General features: G+C 40.5%; 1 protein-coding gene across 1 annotated transcript in view; it reads right to left on the bottom strand.

Annotated features, from left to right (window-relative positions):
- Positions 1–26,454, bottom strand: part of LOC128686256 (uncharacterized) — a 58,164-nt gene that overhangs the window by 1,498 nt on the left and 30,212 nt on the right. Inside the window, exons 2-5 of the mRNA XM_070085739.1 lie at positions 14,567–14,769; positions 8,763–9,011; positions 8,071–8,254; positions 5,838–6,010 (exon numbers count right to left, since the gene is read on the bottom strand). Of these exons, the coding sequence (XP_069941840.1) occupies positions 5,838–6,010; positions 8,071–8,254; positions 8,763–9,011; positions 14,567–14,769 (809 nt within the window). The remainder of the gene's footprint in view (positions 1–5,837; positions 6,011–8,070; positions 8,255–8,762; positions 9,012–14,566; positions 14,770–26,454) is intronic.

Below are 26,454 nucleotides of genomic sequence, written 5' to 3'. Positions count from 1 at the left end.
TGGTAGGATTGCTGATGTCTTTTGTCTGTCTCATAAATATGCAAGATTACAGGCATGTCTTGCTACTTCTACTTACACTTAGGTCACACTAAACATACATGTACACATTTATTTATACACACTCATCTGAGTTTTCTTTGATTTTATCTTAATAGTTCTTGGTCTTATTAATTTTCCTATTATATCCATGGGGAAGTGGAATAAGAATCTTTCCTCTGTAAGCCATGCGTGTTGTAAAAGTCAACTAAAATGCCGGGAACAATGGGCTAGTAACCCCTTTTCCTGTAAAGATTACTAAAAAGAATAAGAAGAAGAAAATTGTCAAAGTGGGAAGTCTGAATGTGCGTGGATGTTGTGCAGATGATAAGAAAGAGATGATTGTGGATGTTATGAATGAGAAGAAGCTGGATGTCCTGGCTTTAAGTGAAACAAAGCTGAAGGGGGTAGGAGAGTTTCAGTGCAGAGGAATAAATGGGATTAGGTCGGGTTTCAAATAGAGTTAGAGCTAAAGAAGGAGTAGCAATAATGTTGAAGGATAAGCTATGGCAGGAAAAGAGGGACTATAAATGTATTAATTCAAGGATTATGTGGAGTAAAATAAAGATTGGATGTGAAAAGTGGGTTATAATAAGCGTGTATGCACCTGGAGAAGAGAGAAGTGTAGAGGAGAGAGAGAGATTTTGGGAAATGTTGAGTGAATGCGTGGGGAGTTTTGAATCAAGTGTGAGAGTAATGGTGGTTGGGGATTTCAATGCTAAAGTGGGTAAAAATTTTATGGAAGGAGTAGTAGGTAAATTTGGGGTGCCAGGGGTAAATGTAAATGGGGAGCCTTTAATTGAGCTATGTGTAGAAAGAAATTTGGTAATAAGTAATACATATTTTATGAAAAAGAGGATAAATAAATATACAAGGTATGATGTAGCACGTAATGAAAGTAGTTTATTAGATTATGTATTGGTGGATAAAAGGTTGATGGGTAGGCTCCAGGATGTACATGTTTATAGAGGGGCGACTGATATATCAGATCATTATTTAGTTGTAGCTACAGTTAGAGTAAGAGGTAGATGGGAAAAGAGGAAGGTGGCAACAACAAGTAAGAGGGAGGTGAAAGTGTATAAACTAAGGGAGGAGGAAGTTCGGGTGAGATATAAGCGACTATTGGCAGAAAGGTGGGCTAGTGCAAAGATGAGTAGTGGGGGGGTTGAAGAGGGTTGGAAGAGTTTTAAAAATGCAGTATTAGAATGTGGGGCAGAAGTTTGTGGTTATAGGAGGGTGGGGGCAGGAGGAAAGAGGAGTGATTGGTGGAATGATGAAGTAAAGGGTGTGATAAAAGAGAAAAAGGTAGCTTATGAGAGGTTTTTACAAAGCAGAAGTGTTATAAGAAGAGCAGAGTATATGGAGAGTAAAAGAAAGGTAAAGAGAGTGGTGAGAGAGTGCAAAAGGAGAGCAGATGATAGAGTGGGAGAGGCACTGTCAAGAAATTTTAATGAAAATAAGAAAAAATTTTGGAGTGAGTTAAACAAGTTAAGAAAGCCTAGGGAAAATATGGATTTGTCAGTTAAAAACAGAGTAGGGGAGTTAGTAGATGGGGAGATGGAGGTATTGGGTAGATGGCGAGAATATTTTGAGGAACTTTTAAATGTTAAGGAAGAAACAGAGGCAGTAATTTCATGCACTGGTCAGGGAGGTATACCATCTTTTAGGAGTGAAGAAGAGCAGAATGTAAGTGTGGGGGAGGTACGTGAGGCATTACGTAAAATGAAAGGGGGTAAAGCAGCTGGAACTGATGGGATCATGATAGAAATGTTAAAAGCAGGGGGGGATATAGTGTTGGAGTGGTTGGTACTTTTGTTTAATAAATGTATGAAAGAGGGGAAGGTACCTAGGGATTGGCAGAGAGCATGTATAGTCCCTTTATATAAAGGGAAAGGGGACAAAAGAGACTGTAAAAATTATAGAGGAATAAGCTTACTGAGTATACCAGGAAAAGTGTACGGTAGGGTTATAATTGAAAGAATTAGAGGTAAGACAGAATGTAGGATTGCGGATGAGCAAGGAGGTTTTAGAGTGGGTAGGGGATGTGTAGATCAGGTGTTTACATTGAAGCATATATGTGAACAGTATTTAGATAAAGATAGGGAAGTTTTTATTGCATTTATGGATTTAGAAAAGGCATATGATAGAGTGGATAGAGGAGCAATGTGGCAGATGTTGCAAGTATATGGAATAGGTGGTAAGTTATTAAATGCTGTAAAGAGTTTTTATGAGGATAGTGAGGCTCAGGTTAGGGTGTGTAGAAGAGAGGGAGACTACTTCCCGGTAAAAGTAGGTCTTAGACAGGGATGTGTAATGTCACCATGGTTGTTTAATATATTTATAGATGGGGTTGTAAAGGAAGTAAATGCTAGGGTGTTCGGGAGAGGGGTGGGATTAAATTTTGGGGAATCAAATTCAAAATGGGAATTGACACAGTTACTTTTTGCTGATGATACTGTGCTTATGGGAGATTCTAAAGAAAAATTGCGAAGGTTAGTGGATGAGTTTGGGAATGTGTGTAAAGGTAGAAAGTTGAAAGTGAACATAGAAAAGAGTAAGGTGATGAGGGTGTCAAATGATTTAGATAAAGAAAAATTGGATATCAAATTGGGGAGGAGGAGTATGGAAGAAGTGAATGTTTTCAGATACTTGGGAGTTGACGTGTCGGCGGATGGATTTATGAAGGATGAGGTTAATCATAGAATTGATGAGGGAAAAAAGGTGAGTGGTGCGTTGAGGTATATGTGGAGTCAAAAAACGTTATCTATGGAGGCAAAGAAGGGAATGTATGAAAGTATAGTAGTACCAACACTCTTATATGGGTGTGAAGCTTGGGTGGTAAATGCAGCAGCGAGGAAACGGTTGGAGGCAGTGGAGATGTCCTGTTTAAGGGCAATGTGTGGTGTAAATATTATGCAGAAAATTCGGAGTGTGGAAATTAGGAGAAGGTGTGGAGTTAATAAAAGTATTAGTCAGAGGGCAGAAGAGGGGTTGTTGAGGTGGTTTGGTCATTTAGAGAGAATGGATCAAAGTAGAATGACATGGAAAGCATATAAATCTATAGGGGAAGGAAGGCGGGGTAGGGGTCGTCCTCGAAAGGGTTGGAGAGAGGGGGTAAAGGAGGTTTTGTGGGTAAGGGGCTTGGACTTCCAGCAAGCGTGCGTGAGCGTGTTAGATAGGAGTGAATGGAGACGAATGGTACTTGGGACCTGACGATCTGTTGGAGTGTGAGCAGGGTAATATTTAGTGAAGGGATTCAGGGAAACCGGTTATTTTCATATAGTCGGACTTGAGTCCTGGAAATGGGAAGTACAATGCCTGCACTTTAAAGGAGGGGTTTGGGATATTGGCAGTTTGGAGGGATATGTTGTGTATCTTTATATGTGTATGCTTCTAGACTGTTGTATTCTGAGCACCTCTGCAAAAACAGTGATAATGTGCGAGTGTGGTGAAAGTGTTGAATGATGATGAAAGTATTTTCTTTTTGGGGATTTTCTTTCTTTTTTGGGTCACCCTGCCTCGGTGGGAGACGGCCGACTTGTTGAAAAAAAAAATTACGATTTAGCTAATATAGCAAATATATGCAATATAAAATTATATAACAGGTAATATACATTATATACATTGTGACCCATTCGGGGGTTGCAACAAAGGAGAACATCTCAGAATGCACAGAAAGACAGGTTCAGATTGAGAAGTTGGAAATAAGACAGACAGTCCTCGATGACTTTTTTGGGTTATCCTAGGTGACTAACCCTCCTCCAGGTTAAAAATCCAAATAAATTTATCTTAATCTCCTATACTTCGTATAATATTATAGCCAATAAGTTCATGTTATAAGTGAAGTTGGATAAAAAAAATTATTTCCATGAGTAATATCTAGAATAATATAAGTTACCTAACCACATACCAAGAACAACTGTACTCACCCATTTGTGGTTGCAAGGGTCGAGACTGCTCCTGGCCCCGCTTCTTCACTAATCGCTACTAGGTCCTCTTCTTGCTCCATGAGCTTTATCATACGTTGTCTTAAAACTATGTATGGTTCCTGCCTCCACTACATCACTTACCAGACTATTCCACTTCCTGGCAACTCTATGACTAAAGAAATACGTACTTTCTAACATCTCTTTGACTCATCTCAGTCTTCAACTTCCAATAGTGACCCCTGGTTTCTGTGTCCCATCTCTGGAACATCCTGTCTCTGTCCATCTTGTCAATTCTTCACAGTATTTTGTGTCGTTATCATGTCTCCCCTAACCCTCCCATCCTCCAGCGTCGTCAGGGTGATTTTCCTTAACCTTTCATCGTAGGACATTCCCCTTATCTCTGAAACTAATCTTCTTGCAAGCCTTTGCACTTTCTCTAATTTCTTGACGTGGTTGACCAGGTGTGGGTTCCAAACTGGTGTTGAATACTCCAGTATGTGCCTGACGTACACAGTCTAGAGTCTTGAACAATTTCTTACCGAAGTATCAGAACGCTATTCTCAGGTTTGCCAGGTGCCCAAATGCTGCAGCAGTTATCTGGTTGATGCGCACCTCAGGAGATGTGCTCAGTATTATACTCACCCCAAGATCCTTTTCCTTGAGTGAGGTTTTCAGTCTTTGGCCACCTAGCCTATATTTTGCCTGCGGTCTTCTTTGCCCTTCTTCAGTCTTCAAAACTTTGCATTTGGCGAGGTCAAATTCAATGAGCCAATCGCTGGACCAAGCTTCCAGCTTGTCTAGGTCTCTTTGTAGTCCTGCCTGATCCTCATACGATTTAATTCTCCTCATTAACTTCACATCATCTGGAAACAGGGACACTTTTGAGTCTATCCCTTCTGTTATGTCATTCATATATACCAAAAATAGCACTGGTTCTAGGACTGACCCCTGTGGAACCCTGCTCGTCACGGGCCCACTCTGATATCTCGTCACGTACCATGACTCGTTGCCTCCTCGTCAGGTATTCTCTGATCCATTGCAGCGCCCTTCCTGTTATACGTGCCTGACCCTCTAGCTTTTGCACTATTCTCTTGTGAGGAAGTGTCGAAGGCCTTCTTGCAGTCCAAGAAAATGCAATCTACCCACCCTTCTCTCTCATGTCTTACTTCCATTACCTTGTCATAAAACTCCAGTAGGTTTGTGACACAGGATTTGCCTTTCATGAATCCATGCTGGTTGTCGTTCATGAGATTGTTCCGTTATATGTGCTCCTCCTCTCTCCTCCTGATAATCTTTTCCATGACTTTGCATACTATACACATCAGTGGCCTGGTCTGTAGTTTAGTGCCTCGCGTCTGTCTCCTTTCTTAAAAATTGGGAGTACATTTGGCGTCTTCCATACCTTTAGTAGTTGCCCAGTTTCAATGGATGTGTTGACAATTGTTGTTAGTGGCATACACAGCATCTCTGCTCCCTCTCTAAGGACCCAGGGAGAGATGTCCATTCCCACTGCCTTTGAGGTATCCAGTATGCAATGCCTGCATCAATTATCCTAAGATAACCTCAAAAATGTCTTCATAGACTAACCACATCCCAGAATGAACACTTTTATCAAGCAGCTCGACCCTAGGAATAAATCTGCACACTTGCATTACCCAACTTCATTTGAGCAAGAACACCTGTAAAAACTGACTTCATTTTGCGAGGTAAGGCCTGCCGACAAGCATTTTAGACCAAACCTTTACAGGAACAAAACCGATGAAGCTCTAACTAAATAGCTGTTCATCAGTTTTGCTCCACTTAGAGCAAAACGTAGTTGTAGTCTATAAATATGGAGATGTTTGCTCTGCACATACCTACCACATGACTTACTTTATCCCAGAGGGCACAGTTAAAGCCGAAGTTAACATGGAAGTACTGATGATGGTTGTCGTGGAAGATGCTATCTGGCTGCCACGGCTGCCACCACTGCGCCTTGAAGTTGATACCTGAATGGTCTATAATCCCATGGTAGTAGAGGTAGATCATCAGTGTCACGAACACACCTGTGATTGGCGATGTAGGAGTGAGCTGATCTGTACAGAGATCTATATGTGGATAGGGTTGATTACTAAGATACTATAAACTTATGAAGCACATTGTTAGTCATGTGGAAACTATGGGTGATAGGGATGGCCATTAGGAGGTTATAGGAAGGGGAAATAAGGGTCGAAGAGGCTATGGATAGATATTATCTCAGGAAAACTTAAAAAAAAAAAAGATAGGCTTCTGTGAGAAACCATAATTTTTAAAGGGGTGGACCTGTAAGCCAGCGGAAGGCCTCGGTCAGATGACCAAAAGCTCCAAAGGCGGGTCATCATCTGACTTAAGACCCGCGTCAGGAAACATTTGTCCTGTTTCCTGACGAACCTTACCTAACCTAACCTTCTGTGAGAATACAAACAATAAGACTGGGCACTGGAAGGACTTAGGGTCTAAACTGCAAAACCGTCTAATACAGGGGTTCCCAACCTGGAATGCACTCACCCCAAGGGGATGGGAGATGGCATTTCAGGTGGTGCGACAGTCCCACTGAAAAGCACAATTTCGTTTCTTTCACTAAAAACTTTTCTAATTTCTCAATTTATATTTGCATTTCATGCACTGCATTAAAAGCTTATTTCTTTTAGTTCAATTTGTTCACCCGCAGTACTGCATTTGGTTCAATTTATGATTGAAAATTGGATATCTGACTTCATGTTCAAATGTGATATTCCTTTTGTAAGGGGTGCAACATTAATTAAACATTTACTAAGGGTACGGGACACAGAAAAGGTTGGGAATCCCTTGGTCTAATACAAGGGGAAAAGAATGATTAGCAGGAGATTTTAGAGGAAAAGGATGTCAATTAAAAGATTATAGGCAATGATATGATGATAATAGAAAACTATTGACGACAGGGGTTGCGGAAAATAGGGTTGATCTCTAGAAGGCTTTAGGAATGTCTAGTTCCTATCAGACTATAAGCTAAAGCTGGTCACTAGAAGATTACCTGGAGTACCTGGAGTTTACCTGGAGAGAGTTCCGGGGGTCAACGCCCCCGCGGCCCGGTCTGTGACCAGGCCTCCTGGTGGATCAGAGCCTGATCAACCAGGCTGTTACTGCTGGCTGCACGCAAACCAACGTACGAGCCACAGCCCGGCTGGTCAGGTACCGACTTTAGGTGCTTGTCCAGTGCCAGCTTGAAGACAGCCAGGGGCCTGTTGGTAATCCCCCTTATGTATGCTGGGAGGCAGTTGAACAGTCTCGGGCCCCTGACACTTACTGTATGGGCTCTTAACGTGCTAGTGACACCCCTGCTTTTCATTGGGGGGATGTTGCATCGTCTGCCAAGTCTTTTGCTTTCGTAGTGAGTGATTTTCGTGTGCAAGTTCGGTACAAGTCCCTCTAGGATTTTCCAGGTGTATATTATCATGTATCTCTCCCGCCTGCGTTCCAGGGAATACAGGTTCAGGAACCTCAAGCGCTCCCAGTAATTGAGGTGTTTTATCTCCGTTATGCACGCCGTGAAGGTTCTCTGTACATTTTCTAGGTCAGCAATTTCACCTGCCTTGAAAGGTGCTGTTAGTGTGTAGCAATATTCCAGCCTAGATAGAACAAGTGACCTGAAGAGTGTCATCATGGGCTTGGCATCCCTAGTTTTGAAGGTTCTCATTATCCATCCTGTCATTTTTCTAGCAGATGCAATTGATACAATGTTATGGTCCTTGAAGGTGAGATCCTCCGACATGATCACTCCCAGGTCTTTGACGTTGGTGTTTCGCTCTATTTTGTGGCCAGAATTTGTTTTGTACTCTGATGAAGATTTAATTTCCTCGTGTTTACCATATCTGAGTAATTGAACGAAAGATGGGTCATTTGATGATTGGGGGAGTAGACTTAGTTAAAAGCTCCAGGACACAACCAACATTTATAACATTACTTTTTTGTGTGGAAAACAGTGAATGAGAGAGGTTAGGAACTGGTTGGAAAGAAAGAAAAGAGAATTAAGAAGGGATTAAGCAGGAAAAGCGAGGAAATTTTCAGCCTTAACCCAGTAGGAAGCCATAACGTAAGGGAGACTCACTCCAGTGGACTGGGAAGAGCACCATGGGACTGGCGAGGACTGCCTGCATGTGGAGGAACTCAACAGGGTGGATAGCGGTGACGCTGAAGGCGGTTGGGTGCTTGTACTTGTGGTGGAGCTTGTGGAAGTACTTGTAGACTAAGGGCAGGTGGTAGAAGCGGTGGTGCCAGTACGTTAGGTAATCCTGCAAATACAACAAAACATTCCACTCATCACATGATCAGACTCCGATAAAGTTTTAATACATATAAGATAGTTGACTTTTTCATTTACACTATGTTAGTTGTAAAGTATATGAAAACAGACATAACTATAAACTAGTTTACACTACCCATTATATACACCTAATTTCACCAAACCTAATCTAATTTCATAATAGAGATAAAACAATGAGCGACATTGTGGAATTCATCACCAAGTGAGAGTTCACACGAACAGATAATTATACAAATATAGATTTATTTATTAAAATATTATTAGATATTGAAAGTTTTAATAAATGAAGAATATTATTCAATGCGCATGTATTTTTTTTTCGAAAGTTGCACGTGTTTCTCCAGAAATATAACGTCATTCCGGTTTTTAGAATATGAAAATCTGTTAGTATACAAACTTCACAAAAAATCCGCGGTACGCCAAGTTGAAAAAAAAAAAACTGGCAATCGAACCCGGGTTCCTTCGGTTTATCATACCTGCCAAATAAAGACGAACGGCCAAGAGACAAAGTACCAGAACCAGCCGTGCTCAGCTACGTTGTAGTAGATGGTAGACCTTCCTCCATTCATGAGGTAGCAGGAGATGAGAGCAGACACGGAGGAACCCAGCAGGAGAGAGAAGGAGCCCAGCAGGATCTCGTGACGCTCAAGTTCCGGAGAGAGGAACTTGTGTGGCTGACATTTCCATTCCTCAGATCGGTCACGCTGACACACGTAATAATACCACTGGGAATTGAAACAAAACTTAGATTATGTTCTGCAGACCTTACGGATTCTTTTTCAAATTCAAATTCAAAGTTTATTCTCTCTAAGGATTACAATGTTGAGTTTACAGAAATTTGGTTATTGTGTGGTTTACATGTAGTAAAATAGTGATTACAGAGTGTACATAATCCTATGGGTTTAGTGCTTCCCCCTTGATTATAATAATAATAATTAGCATGGCTAGGCATTTCGGGCAGACTTAGTTTTATTCTTAATTGTAAAATATTACAAATTATGAGGTAAGTTGGTATTATGGCTAAGTGACTAAATACTAGTTTGTGAGTTTAGCAATGTGAATGCTTTTGTTTTGGCACAGTACATAGTTTCAGTATTGGAGTATCACAGGATTCATTATTTTAAGATTGAGATTAATATTTCTGTTTATGGTCAAATGAGTCAGTGAGTGTAAGTGTGAACCACCAGGTGGTATTCGTGTAGTTAGTTGACAGGGTGTATCAGGGAGATAAGATGTTTTCTAATGGTAGTTTTGAAGGTGATGAATGTGTCTGCAGTTCTAGAGTTCTCAGGTAGGGTATTCCAGATTTTAGGGCCTTTGACATACATTGAATTTTTGTAAAGGTTTAGTCGGACACGGGGAATTTCGTAGAGATGTTTGTGTCTGGTGTTATGCCTGTGGGTTCTGTCACAACTATCAAAAAAGCGTTTTAGGTCAAGGTTGATATTAGAGTTTAAGGCCCTGTAGATGTAGATTGCACAGTAGTAAGTGTGGATGTACTGAACAGGGAGTAAGTTTAGGTCTATGAAGAGTGGGGGGGTGTGTTGCCAGGGATGGGATTTAGTGATTATTCTTACTCCAGCTTTTTGTTGGGTTATTATTGGCTTTAGGTGTGTTGCTGCAGTTGATCCCCAAGTACAAATAGCATAGGTGAGGTATGGATAAATAAGTGAGTGGTATAGTGTGAGAAGGGCATTTTGCGGCACGTAGTATCGTATCTTGGAGAGGATCCCAACCGTTTTGGATACTTTTTTGGTTATATGCTGGATATGGGTGCTGAAATTCAGGTTGTTGTCAAGGTATAGGCCTAGGAATTTGCCCCCATTATTTCTGGTAATTAGAGTGTTGTCAATCTTAATGTTAATTTGTGCATCTCCTGCTCTGCTACCAAACATAATATAGTAGGTTTTGTCAGTGTTAAGCGTAAGTTTATTGGCTGTCATCCAAGTCGATATTTTGATCAGCTCCTCATTCACAGTGGTGTTGAGGGTGGCAAGATTAGGGTGAGAGATGACATAAGTCGTGTCGTCAGCAAAGAGAATGGGTTTCAGGTGTTGGGATACATTTGGAAGGTCATTAATGTATATGAGGAAGAGCAGGGGACCAAGGACACTTCCCTGCGGAACTCCAGTATCAGGGGCCGTGTTGCTGCTGCTGTGTCTTTAATGGTGACATACTGATACCTATTAGTAATGTAAGATTTGAAATAAGCAAGCGCATGGCCTCTTATACCGTAATGATCAAGTTTGTGGAGTAGGATGTCGTGGTCTACTGTGTCAAAAGCTTTTCTTAAGTCAATAAAAATTCCTAGTGGATATTCCTTATTTTCCAATGCTGTGTAAAGCAGATCTAGCATTTTTATGATTGCATCATTAGTGCTTTTATTTTTCCTGAATCCAAATTGGCAGGGGTTGAGTATGTTTTGAGCCGTTATAAATGAGTACAGTCTCCTGTGCACGAGTTTCTCAAAGATTTTGGATAGCAATGGTAAGTTAGATATTGGCCTATAGTTGTTTAAGTCTGTAGGGTCACCACCTTTATGTATTGGTGTAACCCTTGCCATCTTGAGTAGTTTCGGGAAGGTGCTAGTCTCTAGTGACTTGTTAAAGAGTAATGAAATAGCATGCGAAAGGACATGGGCCGCTCGCTTGTACAGTAATGGTGGGACATGAGACAGATTCCCCTAGTTATTTTTAAGTGACTTTATAATCTCGGTGACTTCCGTGGGCTCAGTTGGTGCAAGATAGAAGGAATTAGGGAAATTCCCATCTAGGTAGTCCCCGGCATGGGCATTGGTATGTGGGATTTTACTGGCGAGATTAGATCCTATGGTTGAGAAGAAGTCGTTTATCTTGTTAGCTGTGTCAGTGGGATGTAGTGGTGTTTCATTAGGTTTAGTTAGGACAATATTCTTGGTTTTTCTCAGTTTGTGGGTCCCTAGAATCTGAGAGAGTGTTTTCCAGGTCTTTTTTATATCTCCTCTAGTGTCTGTGAATCTACTGGAGTAGTATAGTTGTTTGGCTTTCTTTATTACTTTGGTGAGAGCTGATGAATAGTGTTTAAGAATATCTTTGTGTATTAAGCCTTGTCTATATTGCTTTTCATATTGGTGTTTCTTGTCAATGGATTTCAGAATGGTGCTGGTTAGCCATGGGCAACCAAGCCGTTTGTTTGTGATCTGTTTTGCTTTTATAGGACAATGTTTGTTGTATAGTCTAAGTAATTTGTTAAGAAAAATGTCTGTCCAGTCATCAATACCATTGGCCTTGGAGAATTCTGTAGGCCAGTCAACAGTCTCTAGGTCAGCTGTGAACTTCCTTACTGAGGCCTCGTCATGGAGTCTAAATGAGACTTTGTTATATTCAAGTGGTGGTTTACTAATGTTTGTCAGGAGGAAGGTAGGGTAGTGGTCTGTAGTGCTATCTGTGATTATCCCTGATTTAAGGGGGGCTAGTATATTGGTCCATATGTGGTCTATTATGGTTGCACTTGTCTCAGTGAGCCTGGTTGGTTTACTTATTGTTGGTATGAGAAGTGTGTTGTTCATATTGTTGATGAAATCAGTTACAGGCTGATCATCTAGTAAGCCAAGGTTGATGTTGAAGTCTCCAGCTAAGAGAAGGTGGTGCTTATTCATTTGTCTGTTTGTTATTAGTGACTTTAATTTCTCACTGAAATTTGGGATGTTTGTGTGAGGTATCCGGTAAATGGCACCGATTGTTATAGGCGTCTTAAGGTTTTTTACAGTAAAATTAGCAAAAATGTATTCCCCATATTCATCACTAAAGCAAGTGGTGCTAATACAAGATAATTGGTTAGAGTAATAGATTGCAATACCACCCCCAACTTGGTTTGGTCTGCAGTTGTGAATTGCTGTGTATCCTGGTAGAGGGTAGATATCTATTGTGTCCTGCTTAAGCCAGGTCTCAGTAAGAATAATGCAGGAGAAGGGTGTCTTTAGTGATTCAAGGAGTGCTAGGAGGTCATCATAGTGTTTGCTTAAGGATCTGACGTTGTAGTTAAGTACTGATAGACTTTTAGCATTGTTTAGGATAGTGCTGGCTTGTGATGCTGTGTAATAAAGGCAGTTACTTTCCAATAGGTTTTGATTGGGTGTCAGATTATGGAGGTTTAGATCAGGGTCAACGTGATCAATCATCTTCTAGGTTTAAATTATGGTTATTTATATCCTGAGTTGTGTGTTGAGTTCTAGTACTGATATCTGTAGTGGTAGGAAGTTTGGACAAGTATATAGCTAGAGTATTTTGGTCATGTAGAGTATAGTCACTACTACACATAATGAAGTTGATGTTGTCTATGTGTTGTGCTGGAATGAACTAAAGTACAACTAGGTATAAACTAGTAATATAAAAATACAAATTAAAAATAGAACAAGACTCTCACTTGTAATTGCACTAAGGTCTAATAATGACTTTTGTGGAGTCTATGTTTTGAGCTAGAATGAGCTATAGTACAATAGGTTTAATTTAATACTATAAAAATACAAATTAAAAATGTTCACACTCAAAGCATGTGTTTAGTAAATCCATTAAGCATCAAAACAGTCGTATAATAATTAGTGAAGAGTTTAGTGGTTATTTCAGTGCAGCAAAATCACCCATTCCTCAAGCTATAGGCAGTGGTAACTAAAAATATCAGCTACAGAAAAAGAAACAGAATACAAATAAGATGGTGTATGGATGATTTAACCTAGAGATGTTATTATATATATATATATATATATATATATATATATATATATATATATATATATATATATATATATATATATATATATATATATCAATAACAACACTTCAACTAGCCAAGGAGTCGAACCCATGCTGTTTTGGCCTGCCTCATGGTGGGCGAAAACTCATGACGCCTTAATCCACGGGACCACACAGTCCTCAAGAGTAGCGTATTCAGCAGAACTGGATGTTGTACTCGCTACCCAAGGACATACGTTTGTGTGGATGACTCTAGGCTAATTTCATTCTACTACCTGTTTGGTGTACCAGTACAACTAGCAGTATTTACTTGCCGCTTGTCAAATTTACTCTGTGCGTGTGGATGGGTATGGAATGCAGACATGCAATAAAGATATTTAACAATGTGCGTTTGGAATGAAATCATTATCTTGTATGACTGTAAGCATAAAAAATGATATTGCAGTGAAAAAAAATACATATCTGAGCATTTCCGTGTACTTACACACACATCTTCAGAGGAGTAAAATTGAAAAATCTAATGAAGCACCTTTTATTGGTTCCTAAGTAAGGTAACTTCCCCAAATCTCCTCACGTAGGAACTTCTCAAGCATGGACTGTTAACCCCAGCTACCTGACCTTGCTTATGTCGAGGGACCCGTAAGGCCCAGGGCTCTTTTTCCAGCCCAAAACGAGAGACTGCTCCCAAAATCTGAAAGGCACATTCCAGTGATTTTCTCTCTATACAATTTCGAGGTTATCAAAGAATAAATAGCAAGGCTTTGTCCCTGTCTTGCATTCCAACCCGCTACATCACAGTTTTTTTTTTTTTTTTTTTTTTTTTTTTTTTTTTTTTTTTTTTTAGGAAGAAAAGGGTATGAATATTTTGTAGGAAAGGTGTAAGTAGAGTTTGAACTTGATTGCTATTGCAACCACTACTACTATTACTACTACTACTACTACTACTACTACTACTACTATTACTACTACTATTACTACTATTACTACTATTACTACTACTACTACTACTACCACCCCCACCACCACTACTACTACTATACCCTAGGTGGTCCCCTGAGACACTTGTATCTAAGTGAACGTGAAAATTCTTTCCTAGACAATGTGGTGAACGTATATACTGTATTAATCAGTCTGCCGTTGCGGTGCGCGGGGCTAAACTTCTCCCATTTTCTCTATAATACAACTGAATTAAAAATAGCATCTCAGAGGAAATTTGTATGCAATAAAGCGTACAAACTGCATTAATATATGTAATTTGGAAACAAAACATAAAAAATCACTTACGATAAATGTCAAAAATTCAACGACTAAAATACGATACTGGAGTAAAAATATGATGAAATATAAACGTAGAAAAGACACATGATGAAGAATAAGATATTTCTGAGATTACGTTTTGTTTAGAATAGAGATTTATCAAGTCATGACTTGCTAAAGCTACACAAAGCGAAACGTTGCCCCGAGAAAAGTTTGTTCCACAGTGTGTGTCTTTTCTTTACTATCCTCAGTAGTACGATATTTGTATCCAGTAATTCTGGATGTTGACTAACATGAAGGAAGCCGCCGATGCCGAAGTAGAAGGTGTAGGAGATCGAGGTAGCAGCGAGCCAGTAGTAACCCAAGCCCTGCAGCCTGTAGTGTGCCAGGCTCGCCTCCAGGAAGCCTGAGTCAGTGCTGTTGTTGGCGCCAACAGAGTCCTTGTCTCCATACCCGACAGCCTTCAGGAAGTGCACCACGATCTGCAACCACTCACCTGAAACACAGATATAACAATCTTGTTGACGTTTGACAAAATAAGTGATTACAATAAAATGAAACTCGAGTACCCGCTTTTCAGGCGCTGTAGAGATATAATAGAATATCCATATTCCAAGACTCGTGTGGTAGAGGGTGCAAACGATCTTGGTGATAACCCTCCCCACCCACAAAAAAAAAAAAAAAAAAAAGGAACGAAGGATGTGACATAAAAATCTCGAGACTAGAAGTGTTACGCTGTTAATGTAATTATAAGATAGCATATCATTATTATCATGAAGACTGTCAGCTATATCTTTTTCACATCTAAGTAACGCACTATATGCTATCAAACAGGTTATATAGATTCTGAAAACACAAAACCCTACCAGGAAACATTTTTTGAGTATGAAATCAATCAGATCAAACATTAACATTAAAGAATCTTAGAGCACAGAGACTTCAAATAATGTAATTACCATCATAAACTATGAAGTAGCCCGCTTGATAAAGTACTTGCAGAAACTAGAACATTCAACGTTTTACAACTGCACTTGTCCCAGTGCTGAGAGACATGCACTACAAGATATTAATTTTACAATTGATTGGTTAAAAGCTAAAAACTGATATATAAAAAATAAGGATTGAACAAAATATAGTCAAGTTTTATTTAAGCTAGTGCAACAGACATAGCCCCACTCCACAAAGGTGGCAGTAAAGCAATAGTAAAGAACTACAGACCGATAGCACTAACATCCCATATCATAAAAATCTTTGAAAGGGTCCTAAGAAACAAGATCGCCACCCATCTAGATACCCATCAATTACACAACCCAGGCAACATGGAGCTTGGTATTTCTAGTATCAGTGATAGGATTGTTGAAATTAACACTGTACTCGGTATTAGAATGTTGAGAAACGAACCAGACACTGTCACGGTGAATCTTACCAAGTGTCTAGAGGTAAATACACACAGATCTAAATGGATTGTGGAAACGTGCAATTGCATTAAGTTTTATAACCTACATGAACTGTATCACTGTAGGAAACAAGAGCATTTCACCCCTCCATGGAAGATGTGTTCATTTAATATCACATACCTACAAGTCCCTCCCAAGAAGCTCATTGCTAGTAATCCCTTCCTTAAATCTCTTGTTAGAGCAACTGCTCAAGAAGAAATTTCTCACCTAGCTGGTAGTAATAAGTTATCACACTGATGGATCTAAACAGGAGTCTTCTGGCAGGGCTGCATCTGCTCTTGTTGCCACCTCCCTAGTTAAGAACGATAATAAATTTGTTGAGTTAGGCATAAGAATTAACAACTTGGCGTCTACACTGCAAACTGAATTGTTTGCAATCCTAATGGCGCTAAAGCTAACCTATGACACTGAGCTTGACTCTATCATCATTACTGATTCTATGTCATCATTGAAGGCTCTTGACTCATATAATGACTCCAACAACATGCTCATTGGGGAAGCCAGGTATAGATACTCAAAAATTAGGGACAAAGGAATTAATGTACAATTGCTATGGATCCCATCACACATTGGATTACTCCTTCATGATAAAGTTGATATGTTAGCCAAGAAGAGTACCCAGAAGGAGAATGTAGAATATAACTTTGGTATAACTGTGTCTAGCATTAGGAATAATATTAGGAGAGAAGTAAATAATGAAAATGATTGTTATAGGAATGCAGATAGAAGCCTGAGTAGATCTATAACCCACTATGATAACATGAACGTAGATAAGTATGTTTATGGAGCAACTTGCAATGTGAACAGACTGACTGATGTTGTAGTGACCAGGCTTAGGCTTGGTTACAAGTACTTCTGGCAGTTTGGGAGACACACAGATGATGATCAAACTAAATGTAAATTATGTGATCAGGCATATGGTCACTCTCTTGAACACTATGTGCTTAATTGTCCGCTTATTGAGGAATACAGAGACAGACAGTATAATAACCTATGTGACATGACAAGATATCTTATTAATGAAAATAAGATACCAGATATACTAAGCAAATTTCCTAAATTTGCTTGTAACAGATAAGTGAACTAGGCCTTTTGTGTATCCATATGCTCTCGCGCTACCGTCCACAGGATGGATATGGGGTGCACAATAAACTAGCCACTTCGGTGGCAAAATCTAAATCAAGGGCAACATGGGTTTAGAGCAGGTCGCTCCTGACTGTCCCAACGACTGGATCACTACAACAAGGTCCTAGATGCACTAGAAGACAAAAAGAATGCAGATGTAATATATACAGACTTTGCAAAAGCCAACGCCAAGAGCGACCATAGCGTAACAGCGCACAAAATGCGTGATAAAGGAATAACAGGAAAAGTTGGTAGATGGATCTATAATTTCCTCGCAAAGAGCACAAAGAGCAGTAGTCAACAGAGTAAAGTCTGAGGCAGCTACGGTGAAAAGCTCTGTTCCGCAAGGCACAGTACTCTCTCGCATCTTGTTTCTCATCCTCATATCTGACATAGACAAGGATGTCAGCCACAGAACCCTGTCTTCCTTTGCAGATGACACCCGAATCTGCATGACAGTGTCTTCCATTGCAGACACTGCAAGGTTCCAGGCGGACATCAACCGAATCTTTCAGTGGGCTGCAGAAAACAATATGAAGTTCAACGATGAGAAATTTCAATTACTCCGATATGGTAAACATGAGGAAATTAAAACTTTATCAGAGTACAAAACAAATTCCTTCCACAAAATAGAGCGAAAAATCAACGTCAAAGACCTGGGAGTGATCATGTCGGAGGATCTCACCTTCAAGGACCATAACATTGTATCAATCGCATCTGCTAGAAAAATGACAGGATGGATAATGAGAACCTTCAAAACTAGGGATGCCAAGCCCATGATGACACTCTTTAGGTCGCTTGTTCTATCTAGGCTGGAATATTGTTGCACACTAACAGCACCTTTCAAAGCAGGTGAAATTGCTGACCTAGAAAATGTACAGAGAACCTTCACGGCACTCATAACGGAGATAAAATACCTCAATTACTGGGAGCGCCTGAAGTTCCTGAACCTGTACTCCCTGGAATGCAGGCGGGAGAGATACATGATTATATACACGTGGAAAATCTTAGAGGGACTATTACCAAACTTGCACACGAAAATCACTCACAACGAAAGCAAAAGACTTGGCAGACGATGCAACATCCCCCCAATGAAAAGCAGGGATGTCACTAGCACGTTAAGAGACCATACAATAAGTGTCAGGGGCCCGAGACTGTTCAACTGCCTCCCAGTATACATAAGGTACCGAACTTGCACATGAAAATCACTCACTACGAAAGCAAAAGACTTGGCAGACGATGCAACATCCCCCCAATGAAAATCAGGGGTGTCACTAGCACGTTAAGAGATCATACAATAAGTGTCAGGGGCCCGAGACTGTTCAACTGCCTCCCAGCATACATAAGGAGGATTACCAACAGACCCCTGGCAGTCTTCAAGCTGGCACTGGACAAGCACCTAAAGTCGGTACCTGACCAGCCGGGCTGTGGCTCGTACGTTGCATTGCATGCAGCCAGCAGTAACAGCCTATTTGATCAGGCTCTGATCCACCAGGAGGCCTGGTCACATACCGGGCCGCGGGGGCGTTGACCCCCGGAAGTCTCTCCAGGTAAACTTCAGGTAAATTGTAATATGAACCTAAGTTCAGATCTTTATAAACTAGATACATTCATTACTAATGAAATTTGTGAAAGATTTTAGCAAAGTTGACAAATCAGTTGGCACTTCACCTGACTTTGTCATATGACAAAGTCAGGTTTGCCGAATCCAGCACTGAAAGTCAGAGGTCACTGTTACCACATCCTGATACGGGGCCGTCGGCTACCAAAACTTTATGTCCTTAGAAACAGTCTTGTTAGCCCCTTCTTTCCTACCAGTGAATCCATTGAATGGGTCATCTCATGACAAAGATCCATGTCAGCTCTTTCTACCAACAGATAACAATAACATATGTGAGACACAGACCCGCACAGTTTTCCTGATTATAGGTCACCTATTGCTAGACTGCCAGATGGCACTGTCAGATACCAATCACCATCTTCCACCTCCACTAATCCACGATCCAGTCAAATTCGATGCCTCTCTAGTATTCCTAGGGATGTAATTTTCAAGGTCTGCTTATATCTATTTTAATTGCTAGTCCACTCACACAGTAAGCGTAAGGAGTGAAGTAATTAAGGGCTCTACAACATATAATGAATTTACCGAGAGTGATCTTGTGATATCGAGGCCACAACTAAGCAAACATTGTCTCGAAGAAACATTTCAAAGCTATTAATTAGCCATTTAGCAAATCATTTTAATTAGGGATTAAATATTTTGTTTACCTATATAATCATATATAAATTACCTAAACCCGACATAAAAGTGCAACAGTTGATGAAGCTGTAATATATTTCTCAATTAATTACCATTATGAAATAAATTGAACGAGTCATATCTTGCAGTGCCATTACGCGTAGTATTTAAACCCCTATATAATGAGTGAAGTTTTTTAATTCAAGGTCTTTGTACACGTCAGTGTGCATAATACTTTAAATTGTGTTGATTCCTTAGTCACACGGTACTCTCTTCCATAAATTATGTATGCTGATAGCTCTGTACAGAAACTGGAGCAGCATCAACAAGTGGGATTCTGTCCTTTAAACTGAGCTGTTTGATATACTCCTTGCACTTAAATGCGTCCGTTTACTATTTAAGGCTGTAAACCATACCACGAGAGGGGTTTGAACCCGCGGTCAGAGAGACGCAAAACTCCAGACCGTCGGGTTAGCGACGGTCTGGTTTGTTTGCAATCGTGTCGTTGCGATTTCGTGGGTCAGTTAAGGTTGATACCTTAATTGTAACAGATTCTTTATCATCAGTAAATATTCTTAACTCCGTGAATGTCAGTTGTGGTATGTTTATGTCAGAAGCCAGACAGTAGAGTCAGAGAACACCTATGTATTCCATCTCGCATTGATCTTCAAATGCATGATATAACTGATGACCTGGCAAAAGCATATGCCTTCAACGAGGAAGCAGATTACAATCGTTCGCTGTCAACTAATAGCTTGAGAACAGTAATACGAAAAGAGCTTCTGTTGAACTTCATTGATTTGAGACTAAGGGAGATTGATAATAGTCAGTTCAAGTGTCATTCAATCATGCAGGAGCCACATGTCTACGGTTCACCCAACAAAATCAGTAGACTCTTGGATGTCGCTACTACCAGGTCCCGGCTGGGATACAGGCGCCTCTGGAAGGTTGCGTCACCAGCTGATATTAATAATAATAATAATAATAATATATTTATTTCTACAAGTACACATGTACAAGGTATACAGGCCTAGCTGATATCTATGACATACTGCTATACAGAAACCCCCTTGTTATGCAAGGCATTTCGGTCCCAGGATGCGACCCATACCTGTCCGCTGACACTCAGTTAGTTTAATGTTTATTATGCATCCCATTCCCATCCTGTGGGCGGTAGTCAAAAGATTACAGAGGTACATAATTGGTCCAGGGACTGGACTCCAAAGTTTTGATAGCTGAGCAAGTTACAGAGGTAATGAACTCACAATTTACAAAGGTAATGAACTCACAATTTACAAAGGTATTGAACTCCAGGTAGGTCTGGTCACAATCATGACAAGTTACAAAGGTATTTACAGATTGCAGAGGTACATAATGGGTCCAGGGACTGGGCCCCCAAAGTTTTGATAGCTGAACTAGGTACAAAGGTAATGAACTCACAAGTTACAAAGGTAATGAATACTGTAAGAATGGTTACTTACGTTTATACATGGCTACAATCATGAACAAATTATAGTGTAATGAGCAATTCACACTTCCACACCCGGTCACAACTGTAGTGAGTTATTGGTGCAAATATTGATTGTTGAGTCACACACAAACACACACACACACACACACACACACACACACACACACACACACACACACACACACACACACACACACACACACACACACACACACACACACAGTTTAGTTTAATATCTTTATTATGCACCCCATACCCATCCTGTGGGAGGTAGTCAAAAGATTACAAAGGTACATAATGGGTCCAGTGACTGGACCCCAAAGTTATGATAGCTGAACTGGTTACAAGGGTAATGAACTCCAGGTAGATCTGGTCACAATCACGGCAAGTTACAGAGGTAATGAATCAGCCTCACTCCTATACATGGTTACAGTCATGAACAAATTACAAAGTAATGAACCACTGATACGTCCACACCTGGTCACAATTGTAATGAGCTATAAATACAAATATTAAGTGGATCATACACCCACACTAGCGCGCGCGCACATACACACACGAAGGCGCACGCACGGACATGTGCACACGAGCGTACAAATATATGCATACACACAAGGACGCACACCCACACGCACACACACACCCACACACACACCCACACCCACACACCCACACCCACACATACACCCTCACACACACCCACACACACACACACACGGCCTGACGACACTGGAGGCCAGGAGGGTCAGGGGAGACATGATAACGACATATAAAATACTGCGCGGAATAGACGAGGTGGACAAAGACGGGATGTTCCAGAGATGGGACACAGACACAAGAGGTCACAATTGGAAGTTGAAGACTCAGATGAATCAAAGGGATGTTAGGAAGTATTTCTTCAGTCATAGAGTAGTCAGGCCATGGAATAGCCTAGAAAGTGATGTGGTGGAGGCAGGAACCATACATAGTTTTAAGGCGAGGTATGATAGAGCTCATGGGGCAGGGAGAGAGAGGACCTAGTAGCAATCAGCGAAGAGGCGGGGCCAGGAGCTGTGACTCGACCCCTGCAACCACAAATAGGTGAGTACAAATAGGTAAGTACACACACACCCACCCACCCACACACACACACACACACACACACACATGGTAATGCATTATTTACAGCTAGCAAAGTCAGGGTATTTCTCCAGAATGGTCTGTAATATACCACTGTGGATAAAATACTTTGCCATTTCTTAAACATTTCTGAGTGAGTTGTTTCTAAATTCATTAATCTGATCACACTCCAGTACATAATGACGCAAGGTGTGACAATAGTCCATCTGGCAAAGTTTACATTTCATTTGGTGTACATCTGGTGGTGGTGATTTAACCTGCCAAAGATACTTGTAACCCAGCCGGAGCCGGGGAGTAGTGACATCCAAGAGTCTGCTTATCTTGTTGGATGCACCATAGACATGTGGCTCCTCCTGCATGATGGAATGATGATAGATGGACTGACTTGTGTCAATCTCCCTAAGTCTTAAGTCAATAAAGTTCATTTGAAGTTCTTTTCGTATTATTGTTCTCAAACTGCTAACTGACAACCCAAGATTGTAATCTACCCCCTCTTTGAAAGCATACAGCTTAGCCAATTTATCAGTTCTATCATGCATCTGAAGACCAATGTGAGATGGAATCCACAGCATGTGCACTCTGACTCCACTGTCCACAATCTTACCATACCTATGTCTGGCTTCTGACACAAGCATGCCACAATTTATACTTAATGAGTTGAGAGCATTTATGGATGACAGAGAATCAGTTACAGTTAAAGTGTCAACCTTAGATACATGGACACATTTGAGTGCAAGGAGTATAGCAAACAGTTCTGTTTGAAGGGTAGAGGCCCAGTTATTGTTGCGTGCTCCAATTTCTTTATGAGAGCCATCACTCTGTGTGACAACAGCAGCACTACCAGCTGCACCAGTGGACTGGTGAACAGAACCATCAACGTAAATAATTTGTGAAAGATTGTTCTGTGTGACTAAGTTATCAATACAGCTTAAGGCATCATGTTTGGCTTCAAGACGAAGCTTTGGTTGTGATTTAAGAAGAGTTTTGGGGGGAAATGAAGGAATGGTAGTTTGGAATGGGGTAATATCCCATGGAGCAGGGAAATGTCTCTGTTGTCTAACTTGATATAGATCATGTAGCTGGTTCATGCGGTTCATTTTTTACTGACGGGTGAACAGGGATAACAGATGTAAGGAAACACGCCCAATGCTTCCACCCTTGCCGGGAATCAAACCACGGACCCTCAGCGAATGAAGCGATAGCTTTGCCTACCAGGCCACATAATTAAACGTAAACTTTGTCACACCTTACGTCATTATGTGCTGGAGTGTGAAAAAAAAGATGGATTCGGAGACAACACAAAAATATTCAATAAATGTCAACGTATTTTATCTAAAGTGGTATATTGCCGGCCAATCTAGAAACAAACACTGACTGCCTATTGTAAATTACCCATAACCACCTAAACTTTCTTAAAATCAACCATATCTTGCTAAAATATAAGGTAATATAAATAATTCAGAGCCACATATAAACTACACTACAATATTTTATGACTATACTCATGTCTGCATAAATAACTCATTACGACTGAAGCGAGACATGAACATGTAAACAGTTCATTACTACTGTAACTTGCTTAGCTATCAGAACTTTGAGGACCATTCCCTGGACCCTTTATGTGGACCATTCCCTGGACCCATTATGTGGACCATTCCCTGGACCCATTATGTGCCTCTGCAATAGGAAGACACGGCGCTGTGGCTTATGTCCATGTCTATGTCTGATATGAGGATGAGGAAGAAGATGGGAGCGAGTACTGTGCCTTGTGGAACAGAGATTTTTCATCGTAGTTGCCTCAGACTTTACTCTGTTAACTACTACTCTTTGTGTTATATTTGTTAGGAAATAATAGATCCATCTACCAACTTTTCCTGTTATTCCTTTATCACGCATTTTGTGCGCTATTACACCGTGGTCACATTTGCCAAAGGCTTTTGCAAAGTCTGTGTACATTACATCTGCATTCTGTTTGTCTTCTAGAGCATCCAGGACCTTGTCATATTGATCCAGTAGTTGGGACAGACAGGAGCGACTTGCTCTAAACCCATGTTGCCCTGGGTTGTGTAACTGATGGGTATCTAGATGGGTGGTGATCTTCTCTCTTAGAACCCTTTCAAAGATTTTTATGAGACGTTAGCGCTATCAGTCTGTAGTTCTTTGCTATTGCTTTACTGCCACCTTTGTGGAGTGGGGCTGTGTCTGTTGTTTTTAGTAACCGTGAGACGACCCCAGTGTCCATGCTCCCTCTCAATAAAATGTTAAAAGCACGTGATAGGGGCTTACCTGGGGTTTACCTGGAGAGGGTTTCGGGGGTTAACGCCGCCGCGGCTCGGTCTGAGACCAGGCCTCATGGTGGATCAGAGTCTGATCAACCAGGCTGTTACTGCTGGCCGTACGCAAGCTGACGTACGAACTACAGCCCGGCTGTGGTTCGTAATCCCCCTTATATATGCTGGGAGGCAGTTGAACAGTCTTGGGCTCCGGACACTTGTTGTGTTGTCTCTCAATGTACTCGTGGCACCCCTGCTTTTCATCGGGGGAATGTTGCATTTCCTGCCAAGTCTTTTGCTTTCATAGGGAGTGATTTTCGTGTGCAGGTTTGGTACCAATCCCTCCAGGGCCTTCTAAGTGTATATTATCATGTATCTCTCTCGCCTGCGTTCGAGGGAATACAGATCAAGGACCTTCAACCGTTTCCAGTAATTTAGGTGCCTTATCGTACTTATGTGTGCCGTGAAAGTTCTTTGTACACTCTCCAGGTCTGCAATGTCTGTAAGCCAATAATGTTAAGTTGGCCCATAATGCCTAGGCATAATAGAGGCTCTCTTTGCATTGCAACCCACTATTGTAAATATAAAATCTCAATGTGCTGTTTGCAAAGACATAAAATAAATAAATAAAATAAATAATAAAGAGAATGTGCCTCGAGCATACCTCAAGTGCCACAGAGTTAATTTATTCAAGACATAGGTTAGGATCCGCGTTGCTTAATCTATCTTCCCAGTTTATATAATTTAGGACTTGGTTTACTTGGTCCCACCTTATGTTTTTGTTATTGAAGTTGAATTTGGTGAATTTGTCGGTCTTCCCCCTCCCCCCGCATACATGTCTGGACTTCTGAGTATATTGTTTTTGATATGATGACATTTCTTATCAGATCATCATTGTTAGTGAAGATGAGGTCCAGCGTATTCTCCAGTCTTGTAAGCTCTATTATTTGCTGGTTTAAGGTGATTTAGGTGCAGAGATTTAAAAGCTCGTTTGTGTGTGTGTTTCCGCCAGAGCTGCCTCCTGGTGTTATCGCTGCAACAACATTATTTGCTATATTCTTCCATTTTAGGTGCATTAGGTTGAAATCCCCCAAGAGCAAGATGTTGGGGACAGGAGCTGGAAGATTTTCCAAACAGTGGTCAATTTTCAAAAGCTGTTCCTGGAATTGTTGGGACGTTTCATCCGAAGGCCTGTATACAACCACAATGACCAGGTTTTGGTTCTCGATCTTTACTGCTAAAACTTCAACTACATCATTTGAGACATTTAGTAGTTCTGAGCATATTAGTGACTCTGTGATATACAGGCCAACCTTTTCCCCTCCCTACCCTTTTGCCTGTTCACTCTGTCGCATCTATATAGGTAGTAAACCCGGGATATATATTTCATTGTCCAAGTGATCCTTTATGTGGGTCTCCGTGAAAACCGCGAACATTGCATTTGACTCTGCAAGCAGTCCACGGATGAAAGGTATTTTGTTGTTCGTTACTGGCTTTAGACCCTGTATATTTGCGAAGATGAATGTCGTCGGATTGGTGGTATTGGTAGTATGGGGGATTCTTTTTTTCCTGGCACTAATATCTGTTGTTTTGGAGTGGAGGCCATTGACTGTGATTCCACTCCAGAAATGATTGGAGTTGGTGTACGATTTCTATCATTTCCTGCCAGTTTTTTTTTTCCTTCCTGGCGCTAAAAAATCCTCTCTCTCTGGAGTGGCTGTGGCTACCCAGGTTGTCCCATGGCCTGGATGTTCTGTGTCTTCTTGTACCAACAGGATGGGTATGATGTGCATAATAAAATTATTAAACTAACTTAAAAGAGGGCACAAACATTATTACCACATTCTTATTATTATTATCACCACTGCCCCTATTATCATATTATTATTATTATTACGTAGTATTATAATCAAGACGACAGTAGGCTAGGCAAATATTAATTAAGAGAAGTCAGATATTCCGGAGACAGAGAGATGGATTTACGATATTTTATTCAACACGATGACATGTGAAAACAAATGTCGCATTTTTAATGTCGATGATTGAAACAGTCATTGAGTATCCCTACATAGAGTAATATTAAATAAAGAAGTATTAAGTGTAGTGTAGCCAGAAGCAGGGTGTCTGACAGAGATTGCTCAACATGGGAAAATGGAAAACTGGAACTGAAACGGATGAAGAAATGATGGGGATCCCCATGGACGACTATCTTGCTTAACCTGCTTCACTCTCAAGAGAAATGTTAATGTACCTTGCTAATACGTGGTAATAAACACGTATACAATACACGTCATTACGCAGATGATAGAACACAAGGGAGTCAATGGCATATATTTAGCATGTCCTAAGTGTATCTACTTGTGTCCTTCCACCCACGTTGTTGGTTTCATTATGCATTCTACCTGCATAACCTTATATACGTATATATATATATATATATATATATATATATATATATATATATATATATATATATATATATATATATAAATATATA

This window comes from Cherax quadricarinatus, chromosome 17 (genome assembly GCF_038502225.1).
Source record: "Cherax quadricarinatus isolate ZL_2023a chromosome 17, ASM3850222v1, whole genome shotgun sequence".
NCBI lineage: Eukaryota > Metazoa > Arthropoda > Malacostraca > Decapoda > Parastacidae > Cherax > Cherax quadricarinatus.
The sequence above is the reverse complement of the archived record's forward strand: the minus strand, read 5'-3'. Positions and strand labels throughout refer to the sequence as shown.